The 20,922-nt window shown below is 40.3% G+C and overlaps 1 protein-coding gene across 3 annotated transcripts in view; it reads left to right on the top strand.

Annotated features, from left to right (window-relative positions):
* The window catches only part of GRAMD4 (GRAM domain containing 4), a 79,958-nt gene that overhangs the window by 47,490 nt on the left and 11,546 nt on the right, over positions 1–20,922 (top strand). For all 3 annotated transcript variants that reach the window (XM_071552577.1, XM_071552578.1, XM_071552579.1), the window contains exons 5-14: positions 7,411–7,472; positions 9,035–9,167; positions 9,640–9,665; positions 13,169–13,260; positions 14,778–14,869; positions 15,852–15,900; positions 16,667–16,738; positions 18,055–18,098; positions 18,193–18,302; positions 19,487–19,641. In XM_071552577.1, coding sequence (XP_071408678.1) covers positions 7,411–7,472; positions 9,035–9,167; positions 9,640–9,665; positions 13,169–13,260; positions 14,778–14,869; positions 15,852–15,900; positions 16,667–16,738; positions 18,055–18,098; positions 18,193–18,302; positions 19,487–19,641 — 835 coding nt within the window. The remainder of the gene's footprint in view (positions 1–7,410; positions 7,473–9,034; positions 9,168–9,639; positions 9,666–13,168; positions 13,261–14,777; positions 14,870–15,851; positions 15,901–16,666; positions 16,739–18,054; positions 18,099–18,192; positions 18,303–19,486; positions 19,642–20,922) is intronic.

Below are 20,922 nucleotides of genomic sequence, written 5' to 3'. Positions count from 1 at the left end.
AACTGAAAGCCACTTGAGATCTCTGACTGTCCCTGAGAAGTTCTGGTGAAAGCATATGTTCCCAGCCTTAGGTGCTCTTAAAATAATAGCTCACAGAGAGAGATGCTGGCTATGTTTTCCTGTAAAAGGAAACTTGTATGAGTTACTTGGCCATGCATACTTCCAGAGCTACAGAAGTGCCATGACACTTTTTTAGTTGAGATGTTCTTCATTTTACCTTTTCTGATGCCCTCGTTCTGGGATCTTGCCTACCTGGAGCCAGTGAAAGCCACAGCTTTTGCCATGCCATTGCATATGCTTTGCCTTTTCAGAACCTGTGTCTTCTCCAGACTGCCCAGTCCTTGGTACGCCTGTTGTAGCAGCAGCGGGGAAATCCCAGTACCACAGCACTAAATGTGTGGGAGTGACTGGAGTTTGAGCCTTCCTTGCCACTGCAATAAGTGGAAACATGCCTCCTCATGCCCATAGGCTCTTTCAGCATCAAGGACATCCATCTTGGTGATGTAAAGAATCATATTTGACCTTGTCTCTCCTTAGTTTGCCTACCTGCATGGACTTCGGATCTTAAAACCATAGCAGTTGCTTGGTGGCCTTGTTGGTCTAGACAGACCACTTGCGTATGTAGCTGCCTGTGTTATCTGCCTCAGCAAGTAGCCAAGATTACTTGGTTGAGCAGCAGGATCTGTGATTCACTGCCAACTGCTATCACTGGGAGATAGTGCAGGCTGAGTTGGTAATCACACGCTGTAAGCACTGCCAGTTTCTTAGAGGTGACAAGCAAGAGCAAAGAGGCGAAACTTTTTGCTTGGATGTGAGGTTTCCCAGTGCCAGACAAACTCTTCCCAGCCTGCTGCTTCCTTCTGTACTCTGTTCTGAGTGCAAAAATGCCTTTCTGCTCAGGCCAGTAGTTTGTGTCCACAGGTACTCCATAGCAATGGAAGTAGGAGCCATTTATGGGAAATATGAGCCTAGTGGCTTTCTGTAGTCCATTTACTTCCTGCTGCTATAGAATCATTCAGTTTCACAAAGACCTTTAGGACCATCAAGGCCATCCATTAACCCAGCACTGCTAAGTCCACCACTAAATTATGTCCCTAAGTGCCACATCTACGTATTTTTAAATATGATGTTGACTCACCCACTGCCCTGGGCAGTCAGTTGAAGTGCTTGACAACTCTTCTGATTAGAAATTTTTCCTAATATCAAATGTAAAACTCCCTAGCATAGTTTGAAGCTGTTTTCTCTTGTCTTCTTACTTGAGAGAAGAGATCAACCCTCACCTGGCTACAACCTCCTTTCACATAGTTGTAGACAACAGTGAGGCCTCCCCTGAGCCCCGTTTTCTGCAGGCTAAACAACCCCAGTTGCCTCAACTGCTCCTCATAAGCATCCACAGGCACTGTATTTAAGGGTATCAGAAGGTACATTGCTACCTTTCACTTCAGTCTCTGTTTGCAGGCTTGTTATCCACGAATTTATTTAACACTGTTGAAAGTGCTGGAGCTGTCTTATCACTGGAAGCTATGGAAATAATACATTACAGAAGTCCCCTCTTGACTCTAAAGATGCAATTTATTTGATTTCCTTTTTAACAGATTTCTTAGTGGTTTGAAAAAGTACCCCATAGTTACAGAACAGTGAGATTTGGTGAATAACTGTGCAGCAGCAGTTTATTTGCCATCCTTGATCAATCTTCTTCTCTTGCTCTTCCCTCCAGACTGAAGAGTTGGAACTTTTTCGCTGTTTCCTTAAGAGTATTCCATCCCTTTCAGCAATTCAGAGGCTGTTCTTCAACTGTTTTGTCTTAAGATGAAGAGGCTGAACTCATGCAATGTTCAGTGTTGTGGGTGCACCAAGGCTTTAGATTGAGGATGAATTAGGCCTTTCCTTTTATTCTCAGTGCCCAGCACAATTGGATTTTTTAGGTGATGTTTCACAGTGATGGTTTTCCAAAATCACTTGTTCTGTGCCAGGTTGGTCTGTGTGATGTCTTGATCTGTGCTGCCAAGTCACATGCTTCGGAGGGGCTCTGGAAGGTCCTGGGGCAGGAGTCTGGTTCCCAAGGCAGTGCCATGACCACACAGGAGAAAGGTGGCCCAGAGTGCTCTGATCTGAGCTTTTTTTTTTTTTGTGACATTCTAGAGTTGCTCCTAGAGTGAGAATGTGGGAATGCATTTTTTCTGCCTATGCTGTTAGTCTGGCTGTGTATCTAGTCTGATGTTGCCTGGTTGAGTGGACAGTTGAAGGGCAGAAACTTGGACCTGTCCCTGTGCTGACGGTATCTGTTTGCCCAGGAACTGCAGGACAAAGCAATGAGTGTTGTGGTAGAGGAAACTGGTGCTTAAGGATACCTTCTTGGTTTTGACTTGCTGCCTTAAGAAGTGAGATGTGAATTCCACATGCTTCTCTTTAGTGCTGGGATAGGCCTTTGGCTTTCTCCCAAGAACAGGTATGTCTTGGCCCTAGGTCATGCACAAAGCAGGGAGAGAGTGATCTTCTCATTGCCGGGCATCCTGGGAGAGGATGAGGACCATCTTCCTCTGCATCATCCTGCCCTGTTTCAGAGTAATGAGGGTGGCCCAGAGTCTCATCTGGCTCTCTGCAGCTTTTGAGTACATGTGAAAAAAGAGATGGAAGATCTTTGTTTATCAGTGTTAATATTAACATCTGTGCTTCGTTGGATTGTGGACAACAGCAAATCTCTAGCAGGCATGACATTGCTAAATTAAGGTAGGATGATGTCACTCCCTGAGTGTTGTGTTCCCATTTGGGTATCCTAAGGATTAAACTAGGCCTGTTAGCTTGGGTATTGCACTTGGGGATTACATTCAGCCAATTATCCCTCTTACCTGACTCTTTAACTAATATTTCCATCTTTTTGAGACAGGCAGGATATGTAAGGTGGTAACAAAATAAGATACTGAAAATTTTTCAATTTCTACTCAGGAGGAGAAAAATTGGGTTGTCTTTGATTTTTCCTTAATTTGTGCTTCATTGTGTGAAATTTTTCTACAGTGCTTATCATCTTGTTGCACTTCATTGTGGACATTTTAAAGTTCTTTTATTAGGAATACAGGTGAAATGTTGGCATAGTCAAATATGTAATAGGCCAGATTTATGCCTGATGGAAATTTAATTTTATTAAGCAAAGTAACTGCAGAAAGTCCTCTTTGCTTATGGAAATGAAACCAAAATTGCCCTGCTTCTCAGGTAGATCTTTACACAATTTTAAAATAGATATCCATATGTCCCCTGGTGGGGGGAGTGAGCAGTTCCGTGGTACTTAGTTGAACACCAGGGTTACACCACGATAGTATAGGAACGTGTTTGCATGTACTTCTTGCTTACAGAAGTGAATTGCGAATGACAACCAAATCATGATGTGGTGTAAGAAGAAAGAAATAATTTTAAAAGGTGCAGTTTTAAAAGTATTTGTGAACTATATCAATATATTTAGCAATATGAAATGATGCAAAATGTTTGGCAAGAAGAAAACAATAAGCTTGCAATCTAGAGGGGGTTTTTTTGCCAGTGAAGAACATGGGCTTCCTTCAGTGAGTTGTGCCCAGGGAGCCATGGTAGAAGTGGATTTTTAGTGGTTTTGTTTGTTGTGGTGTTTATTGTCCTTATGTATGAGTATTCCGAAACGTGGTGGCCTCAGTTAAAGTTTTCCATAAACACATTTCAGGGCATCTCAGCATTTGGTACGGCAGCTGAAGCTTACGACATTTTGCTGGTGGAGCAATGAATAAATAATCTGAAATGTATGAGCTGTTGCTGCCATAAATTACAAATCGGGAACTAGAATCATACAGGAAAAAAATAACAAAAAGTTTTGCAACAACACCTACCAACAGGCTGTGACTCACGCAAACCTTTTTATTAGTAGCATTGTGAACTTTCTACAAGGACTAAATAGACAATGTTTCTGCATAAGACACTTCCTTCATTGTGGATGGAAATGGCAAAGGCTTCTAAAGTGTTTGATATATTTAATGGGAAGGAGATGCAAAGCATGAAAATTATCTAACTTTGTTTTTTAACAGATCTTCAGGTTAAGAAGCTGTGCATACCTGAATGATATATCTTTAAACTAGGCTGGGGAAATACCTCATTTATGCTTATTTTTGTGTGTATAAGGTTGGAATGTGCTTTTCATGGAAGTGCATGCACATTTAGGTTGCTTTGAACAGTACGAAAGATTTAACAGCCTTGACTGGCTTCTACAACAGCGGTTGAAAGATTAATGGTGAGTTGCTTGTGAACTTGGAGTAAGCCTGTAGGAAAATTGCTTTGAATATGTCTGAGAACACCCTGGCAGTGACTGGGCCTGTTGTGTGCAGCAATTCTTGTTTTCTCCCAGTCGCTGGGGGGAGTCTGTTGATTTGCACGCTTCTCAGCTCACAGCTGTATTCATGGCCTACTATGCACAAACCAAAAATGTTTATTTAAGATAATGGCCCTCAGTGTCAAGGCTCGCTTAACTTTTCTCTCACACTTGCAGCTACAAAATTAATACTTTGGTGCTGCTCTGTGGGCAACAGTGAATGGACACTGTATCAGTATGTGCTGGTTGTTTTCGAGTGATACCCGTGTACTGGTCATGAACAGCTCTAACATGAAAAAAAAAACGGTGGATACAAAAAAAGGGCAGAACTGTGTTTTTCTCCTCCACTGGCCAAGATTCCTCTTACCTGTTTTAATCAGCCTGTGCTTTAAATGGGTACAATCTCTGGTTGCTTAAACACGACCTAGGCTCAGATTGGGGATGCGTTGATGCTACCAGTACCTTTTTCTGGTGGAAAGTGTGGTGCAAGAGGAATTAATGCAGCTTGTGTTCTTTGGTGCAAGCTGTGGTTAGGAAGCCTGCATAGGAATGCAGCATTGTTTCGGGAACTGTTTATGTTTTTCAGCCTTTTAACTGATCTCTGGCTTGAAGAGTGGTTCAGAAGGTGTAGGAAAGATAATTTCTCCCCTCTGTCAGTGGTCTTGATGAACTGGTGGTTCAACATGACCTAGTTTTGGAGCTGAGCTTCCCAGTAGGTGTGCAAGCCTAAACAATGAATTCTGAGCTTCCTGGCCCAGATCAAGTGGCTAATTATAACCTGATTCACAGGTGCAATAATGAGCTGTCATTAACCTGATGATTCGTAAAGGTCAGGTTCTTCCTAGGGAAGGAGTAACAGGCAGATGGCAAGTAAGACATTGCCAAAAAAATTAAATAAAAGCACCAAGAAGAGCCAAAGCCAATTGTCATGTGCTCCTGGTGGAGCCCAGTAGGGCTGCTATCCAGAACTGCTTCTTCATGAACTTTTTTGATTTTTTTGCGTAAGAAACATGGGGAGTGATGACACTGTGCTGCTTCTGAAAATACATCCCAGCATGTTAGAGGAAGAGCCAGGTTGAAGAGTCTGACAGCTGGCAGTGGGGGGATCCCATCTTGGCTCTGTCACAGGAGTTGTTCAGGTGTGACACCACGCCAGTGCCTTCACATGACTGGAGTGGGTTGAGTTACTGGCTACTGCTTGTGTGAACCTGCTTGTGAATGACTGCCTCCCTTCCACCTAAATGTGTCTTCAGCTTCAGTGAAGCACAGTGACAGATTGCAGATGAAAGTGCCCAGCTAGATGGTATAACCATCTGATGTGCTGACAGAGGAAAACAAGACACTGCTGTATAATAGTTGGTGCAAATTTGATCATGTTTATTGCTGTCCATCTTTGAGAGCTCAAAATGGAGGAGATGCAAGGCTGTAGGAGAAGAAGTAGGGAGAGGAGGAGTTTTTAGGTAAGGAACCCATGATTTGTATAGAAACTGGGAGAAAATGGCACAGAAGCTAAAGTTTAGTAAGGAAACTAGTTAACTGGTTAACTCAGATAGCTTTTGAAAAGAAGAGTTGCTGCAAATACAGAAGCCATGTGGAAAAGTCCTGTAGTGTTGTGAAACTAAGAGTATTTGAAAGCAGAAACCATTGAATTCAGCTCATCCATGCAGATAAATGTCCAGTTATAATTCATGAATCAGTAAATTATTTCTAAATGTTCTTTTTAGAAATGAACAAGGATGTGGAAAGCTGATTAAATATAGGGAATGCTTAAGAAGGAAGGGAGGTAATTAGTTCTGTAGTTTCTCCATCACACCCGTTGATGTATGGTGATGTTGAGACAGCACATATTAGTAATGGCTTTTTCTGTGTGCAGACAGTACAGTGAGATCTTTTCCTAATGTCCTTTCTAGAGGAACAGCAGGAGAGAGAACTGTATGTCTATCTATATTGCTGCAATCTTCCCAATGCAGTGGGATCTCTCTTCCCACTCTCAATTTTTTTGACCATGTTTCCCTTGATTCCCTTCCTGAGGAGCAAAAGATGAAGGGAACACTTGAAAGTACCTATATTGTTTGATGAGTGACAATGAAATTGCACAACTGACACTTTTCTGTTTCAAGCAGTAATCTTTTCAATCATACAACTCCCTGTCAAGTGAAGCTTGCTGTGGCTGGTGTTATGTTGTCAAAGCTGCTGCTTCATTAGAAAAATCTTTCTGTAGAATGGCTGTACATGGATGGCTGAAGATTTTGGGACTGAAGCCTGAAGTATTCTCAAGACAGGTTGGCAGTTGGAGGCTGTGGATAATGCAAATATAATTTGAAGCTTTGCACATGTGCAGAATGGCAAAAGCATTTGTGTTCTCAAAAATCTGTTCACTTTTAATGAATGAGAATATTATTCTTGACTAATTTTGAAAGGTGAGGCCAGTGATGCCTGGTTCTTGACATATATTTTTAGAACATTTTTGTCTCAGTTTTTCAAGCTGTTATTTCAGTTTTGCAAGTTTTTAAAGATATTGTTAAAATTGGTTGGTATCTGGATTTTGAGAGCTTATAATGTAATACTTTAAATCAGTCTTGACACCTCTTCCTCTTGTGAAATTGAGTGGTGTTTGACTCTAGTAACGATGGCAGAAGTCAAGATTCATGCGTTAAACTGTGGTTTTGCTCTACTGCTGTGGTTATCAGCTTGTGATAGATTCCCTTTTAATTTAGTACTGTGGGAAAAGTTGTGGCTCTGCAGCGTTTTCCTGGCAGGCATTCCAATGAATAAACTGCACAAAGGCATAACTAATGCAATAAATTTGATACTCAGTTGTTTAGTAGTTGTAAGATGAAATTGAGCTGTTGGTGACATGAAATGGCTAAACCCCACCTCTCCTTCCAGTGGATGGTATTTCCTTGCATCCTAAGTGCAATGAATGTTTTGAACATTGTGAAAGGGCATAAGTTTGATTTTATTTCTTGTGATTGTATAATCTCAGGTGTGGAAACCATAGAGGTTCTGGTGTTTCCTTTACCTAAAAGGGAATAAATTCTTCATCTTTAACATTTCACGTTGTCTCTGTTTTTGCTTTGTAGGACAGAAGAGGTGCCTGCAGCTCAACAACCTGCAAAGCCACCGGCACAAACCAATGGAACAGGTAAGCTTGGTCATGTCTGTAATAGCACTTCAGGTCAGCTGGATTTTTTTTCACACCTTTTTTTTTTTTTTTAACTGGAGAAGCCAAATATAAATGACCATTCAACCAGCATCTTATCTCTCTGTATATGGTTCTGCATTTACTTTTTGTAGTTGATTTTGCATACCTGAAAGAACTAAGGCAACATTCAATCTTTCAGTACACTTAAGCTTTCTTTCCCACACACCCTGATTAAGACTTAACGCTTTTAAATCTGTGGATTAAATATGAAATGGCTTGTCCTGTACTCCCATAATGTCAATGTTTTCCATTATGTGAACTACAACCTGCCTTTTTTCAGTCCTGTACACTCAAAATTTCTTTCTCAGCACTTTTTGAAGTACTAGAATGTGGGAAGGTACTTCATATTTTTATTTTCCAATGGGAAGTATTGTCTCAGCTGTAAACTGTCATTAGATTCCTTGTTTTTCTAGATAACATTGCCATTCATTAATAAATAGTTTGATTCTATTTTCTGAGCATGAATTGCTTTTTCTCAGGAGCTTAAAAGCATCATTTTGGCTGTTGAAGTTGGCTGGTTAATCTTTCATGGCTCTGGTTAATCATATCTTAATTTTATGGAGTTCTGTACTAAATTTGGTCCTGTAATAATTGTGACCAATGTCCTTTTTGTGACTTTGCTGTATTGACCTACATTTCCAAAGGATAGTCTGTCTGTTCCTTCTAGAAAACAATTTTGTGATTCATGGGTGATTGTTTTGTTCTCACTTGAGCTGCCCTAAGGCTTTTACCCTTATATTATTTTCATATACTCATGTATTATGTTTTATTTTTCCACTGAAACGGACATAGAGAAAATGTGCATCACTTCATTATTTTGCTGTATGAGACTTTACTGGTAATATTGTGATTATACATTCCATATATGGAAAGGGTCATATGGAGCATAATTTATGAAGCCTGACTTTAGAAAAAAGAAAAACTGTGTGTTTTATTATAGAGACACACACACACACACAATCTTTACAGACTATAAATGGTTGGAAAGTGGTAATAAAAATGCCGCTTGTGGAATTTTGTTTGTTTCCACCTCTGTTTCCTGTCAAATTTGTGTAGCTTCAAGGTGGTTGTCCGTCTCTCTGCTCAGGAGTGCTTTGTTTTGCACTTGCTTTCCTCAAGGTCACCCTTCAGCACAGCAGGAGCACTGAGATTTACATCAGTCTTTTGTTTACAAAAACCTCTTAACCAGGAAAAGTTTGCTAAAAATTATTGTTTGTTAGGATGTTTTACTCTCTGTACTTCTGGTAATAAGATGCCTCTATGTACTATCCTAAGAGCAATACAGGAGTCACCCTTAGTCTTACTTTATCTACTTACTGCAGTCAGGGTTCCCATGCAATGGCAAAAGTAAATTCTGAGTTCCCATGAAGAGTGTTGGTGAAGGACAGGAAATCTGTGCAGTGTCTGCTTCCCAGCAAAGCATCGTATGTGGGAACAGGGGCAGGCATTGAATAAAGGTGTCTTCTAGCATTATCCTAATACTTGCACCTTCCTTTTTATAGATAGGCAATGTCACACAGTCTGTTCAAGACTCCAGAAGTGGCTTTGTGACAAATTTGGGGAATATGTTGAGGACTTCAGATTTCAGCCAGAAGAGAGTACAGTGGAAACAGAAGAGCCACTCAGTGCTAGAAGGTAAATCCCCAATGTGATTGTGAGAAATTGCTGGCTTCTTTACAAGATGCTTTTTTTCCTCATTTTTTTATCTTTTACAACCTCTTACATGGTTTGAGCAAGTGTTTGCAAAACAAGTAATAAAACTGAAAGCACAGAACCATCTCAAAAGTTTTGTGAATTCTTTGGACAAAACATGAAATTTTAAGTTTATCTGCTGTCTGAGGTAAAATAACATTTATATTATTTACTAGGTTCCTGTCATATGCCTCCCAAAAACTGCACCAAGTTTTAGGCTGGAGTGCATTTACAGTTCAGTTTTTGGTCTGATGCAAGATGGACGGTAATAATTACTAGAAACACATTTTGTAACAGGCAAGAATGGAGCTTTATGCACATACAGTTTATAGCTGTGAGCAGTATTTCAGGGACCAATGTAGACAACTGCATTAGTTACCTATTCAGCACATTGCTTTTATCTGTTATTTTTCAGGTTGACTGAAAATTTGCGAAGATTAAGTAAGTACTTAGTACTATTTTCTTTAGTAGTTCTTAGTAACTCTATTCCAACAGTCCTGGCTCTCTGGGGAGGTCCCAGATGATTGGAGGTTGGCCAATGTCACCCCAATCCACAAAAAGGGCTGCAAGCAGGATCCTGGCAACTACAGGCCTGTCAGCCTGACCTCCGTGCCTGGCAGTGTTATGGAGCAGTTCATCCTGAGTGCAATCACACAGCACCTTCAGGGTGGACAAGGGATTAGACCCAGCCAGCATGGGTTTAGGAGGGGCAGGTCCTGTCTGACCAACCTGATCTCTTTCTACGATCAGGTGACCCACCTGGTGGATGAGGGAAAGGCTGTGGATGTGGTCTATCTGCACTTCAGCAAGGCCTTTGACACTGTCTCCCATAATATACTCCTGGAAAAGCTGGTAGCCCATGGCCTGGACTAGTGTACCCTCTCCTGGATTAAGAGCTGGCTGGAGGGTCGGGTGCAGAGAGTGCTGGTGAATGGAGCTGCATCCAGCTGGCGGCCAGTCACCAGTGGTGTTCCCCAGGGGTCTGTGTTGGGTCCAGTCCTGTTTAACATCTTTATTGATGATTTAGATGAGGGGATTGAGTCCATCATCAGCAAGTTTGCTGATGACACCAAGCTGGGAGGGAGTGTCGATCTGCTGGAAGGCAGGAGGGCTCTGCAGAGGGATCTGGATAGACTTGAGAGATGGGCTGATTCCAATGGGATGAAGTTCAACAAGGCCAAGTGCTGGGTCCTGCACTTTGGCCACAACAACCCCCTGCAGCACTACAGGCTGGGCATAGAGTGGCTGGAGAGCAGCCAGGCAGAAAGGGACCTTGGAGTACTAATTGACAGGAAGCTCAACATGAGCCAACAGTGTGCCCAGGTGGCCAAGAAGGCCAATGGGATCCTGTCCTGTATCAAAAATAGCATGGCCAGCAGGACCAGGGAAGTGATCCTTCCCCTGTACTCTGCGTTGGTGAGGCCACACCTTGAGTATTGTGTTCAGTTCTGGACCCCTCAGTTCAGAAAGGATATTGAGGTGCTGGAGTGAGTCCAGAGAAGAGCAACAAGGCTGGTGAAGGGACTGGAGCGCAAGCCCTATGGGGAGAGGCTGAGGGAGCTGGGGTTGTTTAGCCTGGAGAAGAGGAGGCTCAGAGGTGACCTCATCACTGTCTATAACTACCTGAAGGGAAGTTCTAGCCAGGTGGGGGCTGGGCTCTTCTCCCAGGCATTCAGCAATAGGACAAGGGGGCACGGGCTCAAGCTCTGCCAGGGGAAATTTAAGTTGGATATCAGAAAAAAATTCTTTCCAGAGAGAGTAATCAGGCATTGGAATGGGCTGCCCAGAGAGGTGGTGGATTCACCATCCCTAGAGATTTTTAAACGCAGATTGGACGTGGCGCTGGGTGCCATGATCTAGTAAATGGACTAGAGTTGGACCAAGGGTTGGACTCGATGATCTTGCAGGTCTTTTCCAACCCAATCGATTCTATGATTCTATTCGCAGGACTGCTGGTTTTTAAAATAGAGCATTTTGAAATGTTTCTCCTAGTTCATATGCAGAAGAGGTTCTGGAAGCCTGAATTAGTGTTTGAAGTGCAAAGTCAGTTAGAGGAGCAAGGATAGAAGCTGTGATTCTGTTTAATATTGAATTGCACAGGGTATCTTTGAACCAAAGACATAATGTTAATTAAAATGGGTAAACATGTAACGAATGAGTCTGTCCACTGGCAGAAGTAAGAGTGCTCATTTGCTGATGTCTCAGCTGATTTTAGTTCCTCTGCTGGTCTCTCAGTTTGCTTTCAAAAAAGAGGAGCTGGGACGGTGCATACCCTGAGTGTATCTTGCATTTCTTTCTCTTGGATGGCTGATGAGTGGGTTTTGGAAGGTGGAGGATGCAAGACGGCATGTCACCAGTGTTTCTGTCACCAGTGTCACCTTGCTGTCACCAGTGGTTTCCGCTGTGGGTTTGGTGTAGTGTCCTGGAGCAGAGCAGATGGAAGTGCTTTGGTTGTGTTGCTGATACTTAAGGAAATCTAGTCCTAGTTGTTTAATGACTTCCCATAGAAAATGTGCTGAGGATATGAATTTCAAGCCAAACAAACTTGGACAGCAAGTCACAGACTATCTTGAAGAAAGACTGTGGAAGTTGATTTCCACTGCAGATGAGGGTGAGAACTTCTGGGACTTGCTGTGCAAGAGAAGTCATCACTCTGCTCAGCAGGGAAAGCAAAACTGGTGTGTTCCAACAGAGAAAGCAAAAGTGGTCTTGCAGCAGCCCTGTCCTGTTTTCTTGCTTTCCCTAGCTAGTTTGCCCAAGTGGTAGAAGAGCTTAGAGGAAGAAAGTAAAGGACAAGTGGGTTTTAGGAAGCCAAGAAAGAGCCCCTCTTGCTGTCTCTGGCTGTGTGCATCTGTGCATGGGCCTCTCGCAGCACAGGTCAGTCTCGCATACAGTGACAGAAGAGCAAAGGTCTGCAGAGGTGGGAGACATCTTCAGGCAGTGATGTGCTGTGTTGCTTGGCTTGGGAAGAGTCAGCAAAGTGCTGCTAATGGATAGAGTCCTGCAGAAACATAGCCAAGAGACATCCAGCCTGGTTTTAAGATAGCTGTTGAAGCAGCAGCAAGGCAGGGAAAGGCTGTGGATATTGTCTACCTAGACTGTAGTAAAGTCTCTGACACCATTTCCCACACCTTTCTCCTGAAGAAACTGGCTGCTCATAGCTTGGAGAGGTGCACACTTTGCTGGGTAGGAACCTGGCTGGGTGGCTGGGCCCAGAGGGTGGTGGTGAATGGTGCTGCATCCAGCTGGGGGCTGGTCTCTAGTGGGGTTCCCCAGGGTTTAGGATTGAGGCCAGTCCTGTTTTAGTATCTTTACCAGTGATCTGGACAAGAGAATTGAGTGCTTCCTCAGTTTGCAGATGACACCAAGTTGGGTAGGAGGGTTGGTCTCCTGGTGGCAGGAAGGCTCTACAGATGGATCATTTAGGGACAGGGTTTAGTGGTGGACTTGGTAGTGCTTTGTTAATATGGTTGGACACACTGCTGATCTTAAAGATGTTTTCCTAACTAAATGATTCTGTGACTCTAAGTTCTTCCTTGGTGGCTTGCAGTTCAGTGAGGCTAATGTACACTGTTTATGGTGGGACAGACTGACCTGTGTGGAGATCTTTGGGGTAATATGAACAGGGCTCAGAACAGACTGCTTTTAGCATCCAGGGTACTCTGGCAAAGTTGTTCAGTTTTTTTAATTTGTCTATAGTGTGTCATAAGAGTTAGACATAACCTTTATCTTGGATAATACTTTAGTTTTTGAAAATGCATTTCTTAACTAATTGTTCCTTTACATTGATGAATTTCATTTCTCTTTATTTGGATAAGCCTTTTTGTCATTACATATCTTGAATATTCTTAATAATATTCTAATTTGGTTGTATGTCATTTACAAGTGATGTAACCACTGCCAGCTAATTCTAACAGTTGTGTTTTTTCTCCACTTCTCCTTAGAGAGAGGTGCCAAACCTGTTACTAATTTTGTGAAGAATCTTTCTGCCTTATCAGACTGGTATTCTATCTACACTTCTGCTATTGCCTTTATTGTAAGTTATCCTATTCCTCTGGGAGTAGTAAGAACTTTATTTGCTGAAATTCATTGAAACTGCCATATCTGAGTAGGGGTTGTGCTACAGTTCAAGTCAAATCAAATGATGTAATTTCATGTAACACAAAATACCAGTAGCTGTCACTTCAGTTATATATCAAAGACACTTAAATTGTGTATTCTGGGTTTCTTGTAACATAGTTTTGTAACTATTAAAATAACTTAAAACAATCTGAGCATTGTTCTCTCTTTTCTTGTTTCTTGTCTCCCAGTCCTGGTAATTTGATGGTTACTTCAGCCTTTGCAAAGTCTTTTGTTGCCAAGGGCTGAAATGCTGATAGTGGTTGTTTGATGAGAAGCTTTCAGTCCCTATCAGTGCTCTTTGCCATTTTTTGGCTTCATAATGAGGAGGGGCAAAATGCTTTGATTTCAGTATCATTCGATGTGCAAATATCAGGTCTGTGAGCTAAATTGAAGCATTCCCATGCTATCTAAGGAGATTTGGATGCTGCAAAGAGACATAAGTATTTAGTGGAGTTTTCCTTCTAATTGTAAATTAAATGATCTAAATTCTCTTGATCACAGTGTATATGGAATATTTTTCTATCAAAGAAATTGCTAATAGTGGTAGCTGAATGAGCTTGTCTGATGTAAATGTCACACCTTTTCATTAAATGATCCCCCCTGTAAGTTATAGAGTTTATGCTATTTTGCATGGCACAGCTGGAGGAATATTGAGGAGGAGAATTCCTTTCGTAGTGCCCTGTGTCTGTTTCTTCTCCTAATCTACTGGTTTTTTCCTCTTACCTCTCCCGTTATACAGATTTTTCAGTTCAAAGCTGAAATAAGAAAGTTCAGCTGTTTTTTTGAAAGCTCTGGGACCTGGGAGCCAGAGCAATGTTTCATTTTGGGGTTACCAATAAAAACCGTATCATCTCTCACAGAGAGACTGTAGTCTCTGTTTTCAGAAGCTGGGAGGGGAACAGAATACCTTTTAAAGCTCTTTCTATTTGTACTTGCTACATAAAATAAAACCTGTTTTCCTGCAATCTTTTTAGCCTTGGTAAAAATCTGGGATTTAATTGACCTGAAATTTTACAGTGAGAGTTTATCCTGTTGCCCAGTATGGGGCTAATTGTTATAACTCTCCTTCTTTACCACTGATGACCACATCATGGTCAGGTATCAGATTCACAGACTTTGGAGTTTACTTCTTTTTTTTTTTTCCCCCTACCCCTTCATGTAATTGTAGTGTTAGAAATACTCAATACCCTCTTTCAGGCAGCTGAGAACTAGTTAAGTATAATCTCTGGAGATTTGGTTCATTCTCACTTTTGACTTTACATTTGTCAGGGCACGGCTGTTGTCAGTCATGGGGGCTAAAATTTATTAATTTTTTAAATATTAATTGCATGATTCTGAGTCCAAAAGCACAGTGTGAAATTGTATTTCATGCATCTTACTGTACCCCAGTTTGTAACCCACATCTCTTTGTTTTTTCTTCTTAATCTGCAGATTTACATGAATGCTGTATGGCATGGCTGGGCCATTCCTATGTTCTTATTTTTAGCAATTTTGAGGTTATCCCTAAATTACCTCATAGCCAGGTATTTACTTAAATACTAGCTTATTTTCTTGTAATGCTTTGCTTGAAACATGTTTTATTGTTCTTGCATTGAGTTGTGAACTGTTACATTATCTAATGTTGTGGGTTGTCTAATAAAGTGAAATTTGAGCTCTAATATCCTTAGTGTCATTGCTCATTTTCTAAATTTTTTACTATTATAGGGCGTTATCTTTGTATCTTGTGACTTGGTTCATCAATAAATAATGTTACATGCTCTCAAATAAACCCCTCAGCACACTAAAATTCTAAAATAAAATTCTGCAGCATGTAGAGTACTTGATTAACATCACCTTAAATATTGAAGCCTGCTGCTTTTCCCTGGAAAGAATCTTCACCTAGGTCTACAATTGCAGTTTTGCCTTTTTCCATAGCTCTTGGCATACTTTAGCCAAAGGGTCTTCTGTTTGTAAATTCAGTCTCTCTTAAAAATGAAGACTCTTTTCTTTTTAATGTTTGTTTTCTGTACTCAAGAGAATCTTTTTAAAATGCTTTTTTAGGCGTGTGATGCTTTCCCCCTTACGGTGGTGCAGAGTACTTTAACCTGAATATTTTAAAAGAAGTTTCTGAGTTTTCATTTGATACTTACTGTTGGACATTGTATTCCCTGAAAATTGCTGTTAACAAATAAGCTCCTGAATAAGTTGATGTAATTTGGTTCATATGAAAAAACAATCAAAAATATTCCTAATAGTTTACTCTTTTTACACTACTAACTTATGTTGTAAAGCCCACAAGCAGTGTTTATGTGTAGTATCTACTTAGATAACATTTTTAACACCGGCTGTTGTTGGCCCCTTGAGCTTTTGTTATGTTGTAGGTTCTTCATTAATTTGGAGATTGTATTATTTACTTTTAAGCCATAAGTGCTTATTGCAGAAAACAACTTTTTAACATTTTAAAAATAATCCATGTTGGCAGGTGGAGAAGTTCTTGCTCTCTTTAACTGTTTCCATTCTTTCTAGGGGTTGGAGAATACAGTGGAGCATTGTGCCTGAAGTTTCTGAACCCATGGTAGGTCCATGATCAGCTTGGCCTGTACACCTGTGAAAAAACTGCACCTTTAAACTTTGATTCTGGGTGGATGTTTGTGAAAGAAAAGAAGAGTGAAGTGAAAGTAAAGTGAAGGCATTACTCTTAGATTCAGGTGCTTCACCTGAAAATACTCAAAACTTGATAATCTTTGTATGTCAGCTTGGGACAAGTTAGGTCCTGTGGGATCTTCAAGAAGCCTTGCATTCTGTTTTCTTTTAAGATCATCAAGTCCAGCTGTTAACCTGGCATTGCCAGGTCCATCACTGAGTCCTGGTTCATGTCCCTGAGTGACACATATGCATGTCTTTTAAGTGCCTTTAGGGATGGTGACTCCACTTCCCTGGGCAGCCTGTTTCGAGGCTTGACAACCCTTTTCATGAAGAAATTTTTCTAATCATCCAATCTGAACTTCCCCTGGCATAACTTGAGGCCAATTCTTCTTTATCTGTCACTTGTTTCTTGAGAGATGACACTGACCCCCACCTCTATACCACCTCCTTTCAGGTAGTTGTAGAGAGCAATAAGGTCTCCCCTGAGCGCCTCAAAACATTGAAAACTAAAGATAACCAGCAATGAAAGATGTAAAAAGTAGATTCGATACAAGGGAGGACATTGGTTGATTCAGAGACTTTAAAGTGAGAGGACTGTTGCCAAGAATGTTGAGGGATCACCTTGTTATGAGGAGTTTTATAAAATATGTTTCATCTGAGCTGAAAATTAATGGATTGTCTCTTTCTTGCCTAAGGAACACGCAAAAGAGGACCTGACTGTGTCTGAAAAGTTTCAGCTTGTTCTAGATGTGGCTCAGAAGGCGCAGGTACTGTGCTGCTCTCAGATCTCTCTGGCTGCATCCTTAGAAACAAGGAGGTTCATAGTCCAAGGGGTCAAAGGATGTTGTTATGCATTGTGTGAAAACAAACGCTCAAAAATACTTTTCTTGCATAGGGATCTTTTTTACCCATGAGTAACGCAGATCTTGTTAAGATCCCTGGAGCTGCTGAAGTGGCATGATGCTTCAGAGAACTGGTTGAGGTTCTCTGCTCACAGCTCTGAGCGAGCTCTGGAGTTCTCACAGTTTTCTCCCTAACATATTTATATAAGCTTCTGGTAATGTAGATTGGATGATGAATCTTACCAATGTGCTGGAGTATGGATTCATATCCCAAATCTGCTAGTCACAAAACTGATGTAGGAGGCTCTATTCCTTCAAGATTTAGCTGAAGGCTACTGTCTGTTTAGGTGTTAATTCAACAGTTTGCACTGCATCTCTAAAATAACATGTTTTAAAAAACTTCACCCCCTCCAAGCCCTGAAATCTGCTTGTGTGGGAGAGACTGAAGGAAGGTTTTCTCCCAGCTTCTTCAGTTTGATGGGTAGCAGCTGAGTGACTGCACCACCCAGCTGAACTGCAGCCTTGTGCCATGTCCAGTGCTGTGCTGCTGTCAAAAGGGGTTTACCTTTCCCTTGCCAACTGTGTATGCTCAGCTCCTGCCTTCTGCTGATGGCAGTGCATATGTTTATGTGAACACCTTTAGAAATTTATTAGGAAGCTGAAACTTTCAGGTGCTCTGACAGCAGGGATTGATCAGAGAAGGTGGCTCCTAGTCCTAAGCAAAGGTCAGTTTACAACAACAGTTGTTGGAATTACATGGAATCAAGTAACGCCATGGGTGTATTATAAAAACCTGATAGTGGTTGATTTCCAGGAAGCTAATAGTCCTTTTGATGAACTCAGTAACCACTTCCGGAAATTTCAGTGCTCAAAATGTGTGAAAAAACTTCCCATTTTGTTACCTACTGACAGAAGCTCTGACCTCTTAGATTGACAGCTTAATTTAAAATATATGCAGTGATCTAAATATGTTCCAGTCATGACAGTGGGATCAATTAGTTTCTTCATTTCTAACAATCAATCACGAGTTACAGAACAAGGAGTTAAATGAGATGGAAGTCATCAAGTGTTGCTATTCTGTATTTATTCAATTGTGAAGTATATAATGGCTAAAAATTAGTTTAAAAACACTTCTGAGAATTGCTTACCAACAGAGTAAGATAACTGTTCATTTTCATTATGTGGACAAATCCCCCCAAAAAACGCAGGACTTGATTTTAATTCTCTTGCTTTTTATGCAGAACCTTTTTGGCAAGATGGCAGACATATTGGAAAAAATTAAAAAGTAAGTTATCTGACATCTTTTTTTCCTCTTAAAACAAGACTTGACCAATATTTGGAACACTAGTAATAAAATATTGTTTCTTTTTTGTTTTCAGCTTGTTCATGTGGGTCCAGCCAGAAATAACACAGAAGCTCTACGTTGCTCTATGGGCAGCTTTTATTGCATCCTGCTTTTTGCCCTACAGGATTCTTGGGCTTGGACTGGGTAAACATAATAAATAATTGACTTGTTACAGTCTAGATTTAATGTGTTCAAATTTACATGAGCATTAGAGGGAGAATTTTAGAGTTTAAGAAAAAAACCCTTCATTAATAAATAATGCAGTATTTTAAAGTATTTTCATTGTGCTTGGCATCATTTGTCATGAGCATTTCAAAAACCATCTCTGTATATAATAGAAAAAGACTGAATAATGCTTTTGCTTCTTGAAGAGAAGTTTATGATGAGCTGTTAGCAGATCAACTCAGACTGTCAGAGATGAGACTTCTGGAAAGTCCTGTATTTGAGGCTTTTTGCTCATTCATATTTGTAAATTAAATATGTGACGTGACACTGAAGACATGAAGATGAAGGGTAGGAAAAAATAAAAGAGTAAATGTGACTACTTGTAAAACTTGGAGGATAGGCTGGACAAAATGAACTGTGGGTGAAGTTGCAGACAATAAGTGTCAGCTGCGAATTGGGAAATGAGGGTTCTCACTACAGTATGAGACTAATTTTTCCTAAGGTATTAAACCATGTACTGTGAACCAAGAATGTCTCTTTTTTTTTTCCTTCATCAAAGTAATGATATAATCAAATGAATATTGCTTTTAGTGGCACCGAACTTCAAATGGTGTGCTTACAAGGTGGTTGAATTAGATGTGTGATGAATTATGTTTTTACTCTAACTGTTAGGAGATCTGAATTGCACTCAGTAAAGTTTTGAGAGAGTATTTTAAGCCCTTTTTAATCTGGCAGACTACAAGGAAGTAACTTGTATAAGATAAGAGTAGGGATTGGAAGGTAGACTTTTATGTAGTACATGAGAGCCCTCTGTTGCCATTTAAATTCTTGCAGGAGCTGCAGAGTTGAATGCTCTGATCTGTTTTCTGTTTTGGAAGTGTATCATATTTTCAGAATGGTTCTGGAACATATGTTTGGATTATTTTAATGTTCTTCTGCATAATAGCAGCGACGTAAGTAGTTTAAAAGAGCTGAGGATGGGGAGGAAGTAATTTGGGCAGGGGAGGAAAAGAAAAATAATTTTATTGAAACGAAGGGAATGGTTTAACACTATGACTGAAGATGCAGGTTTTGGTTTCATTCATGAACTTGTTAAAACATTATTAAAACAGTGATGTTCTTGATGCCTTTTCAATATGCATACTGAAGTGACTTTTTTTCAGGACTCTATATTGGAACAAAGTTTTTCCTTATTGATTTTATCTTCAAACGATGCCCCAGACTTAGAGCTAAGTATGATACTCCTTATATCATCTGGATAAGTCTCCTGACAGATCCTCAGCTCAAAGAAAGATCTAATGCTACAGCGTCGAGACGGGTAAGGGTAATAAATCTTTTTGTCCCTCTGTTCCCAGCATCTGAAAATCAGATCCCTTTCTCCCTTTCCCTTTTCTCCGGTGACTAGAGCACATTAAAGAGAAGGTTAATTAAATCCTAACAATCCATATTTGCGCTTTTTTTAAATTATTTTCGAGATTCACAGGTTTTCTATGTTTCTGTTGTATGGAAAGAATCAATTGTCAAAAATGTATGTATATGTATATATATACACTGTAAATCATACAAAGCTAAACATAAATATAACACCATCCATATTCATATCAATTTCTCTAACATACATTCTGTGTGATTTTGTTGTTGAAATCTAGTCTTCATAGATCCACCTCTATTCTTAGACATTACTTTTCAGTGGAAATTTAGTTGCTTAGGTAAATTGAAGAGCAGTTAGTTAAAAAAATAAATCAAGGCTTGAGTATAATATGCAGCTTACTAATGGGATAAGCATTAGCAGAAGTAATAAAGTAGTTTACAGATTTAGACATGTCTTTATGGTTATTTGTATCAGGTGACCTTTTAGCTCAGTGGTTACAAGTGACTTTTCACCATGTTGATACTCCAACAGTACATTTTCTTTTTGTTAAAATGTCATAGTTAAATCTCAACTGTTGTTTTTTGTGCATCTTGGTGAATTGTTTTGGAGTTTGACATGATAATTAAAAAGCTAGTCATGCTTTTCCATATTCCCTGAATTTGTCAATGTTTATTAGTTTAAAAGTGAAAGTAGTTGTAATAAATATCTAGTCTAATTCCCATTTTAGCATTTGTTTAATGCCTCTTAGTACAATATCTAATTGCATTCATAGAGTGTCTGAGTATTGTCTGAAATGTGCAGCACTGAGCCTGGGTATAATAATTCAGCCTGGGTACTCAACTAGAGAGCAAAAGGGATAAGTACCTGAATGCTGAGTTGTTAAGTTGTGAAGAAAAAATCTGGAGTTCTGAGGGTGATGGAGCAGTTGGTGCTAAAATAACTGCAGCATAGTCTGAGTATTTCAGAAGGAAGGGGAAGAGAAGGACAGTCTATGATGGACAGTGAGTCTTTTGCTCCTTTTTCCAAGGGATGAGAAGTGTAAATGAACACTTAGATGAAGCCATCCATGGCCTGTGTTTCTCTTGCTTGCAGCAGACGGGCTTAAAATTTTCTGTGCTTCTTGAGCTTACAGGATGTTTTACACATACTGTGGTATTTGTGAGAGATTCTTGATGTGTCTTTCTAATCTGCCTTAGAGAGAGAAAGGTTCCGAATTGCTAAACTTGA

Source organism: Pithys albifrons, chromosome 3, assembly GCF_047495875.1.
Source record: "Pithys albifrons albifrons isolate INPA30051 chromosome 3, PitAlb_v1, whole genome shotgun sequence".
NCBI lineage: Eukaryota > Metazoa > Chordata > Aves > Passeriformes > Thamnophilidae > Pithys > Pithys albifrons.
Note: the sequence above shows the minus strand (reverse complement) of the source record. Positions and strands in the feature narration are given on the sequence as shown.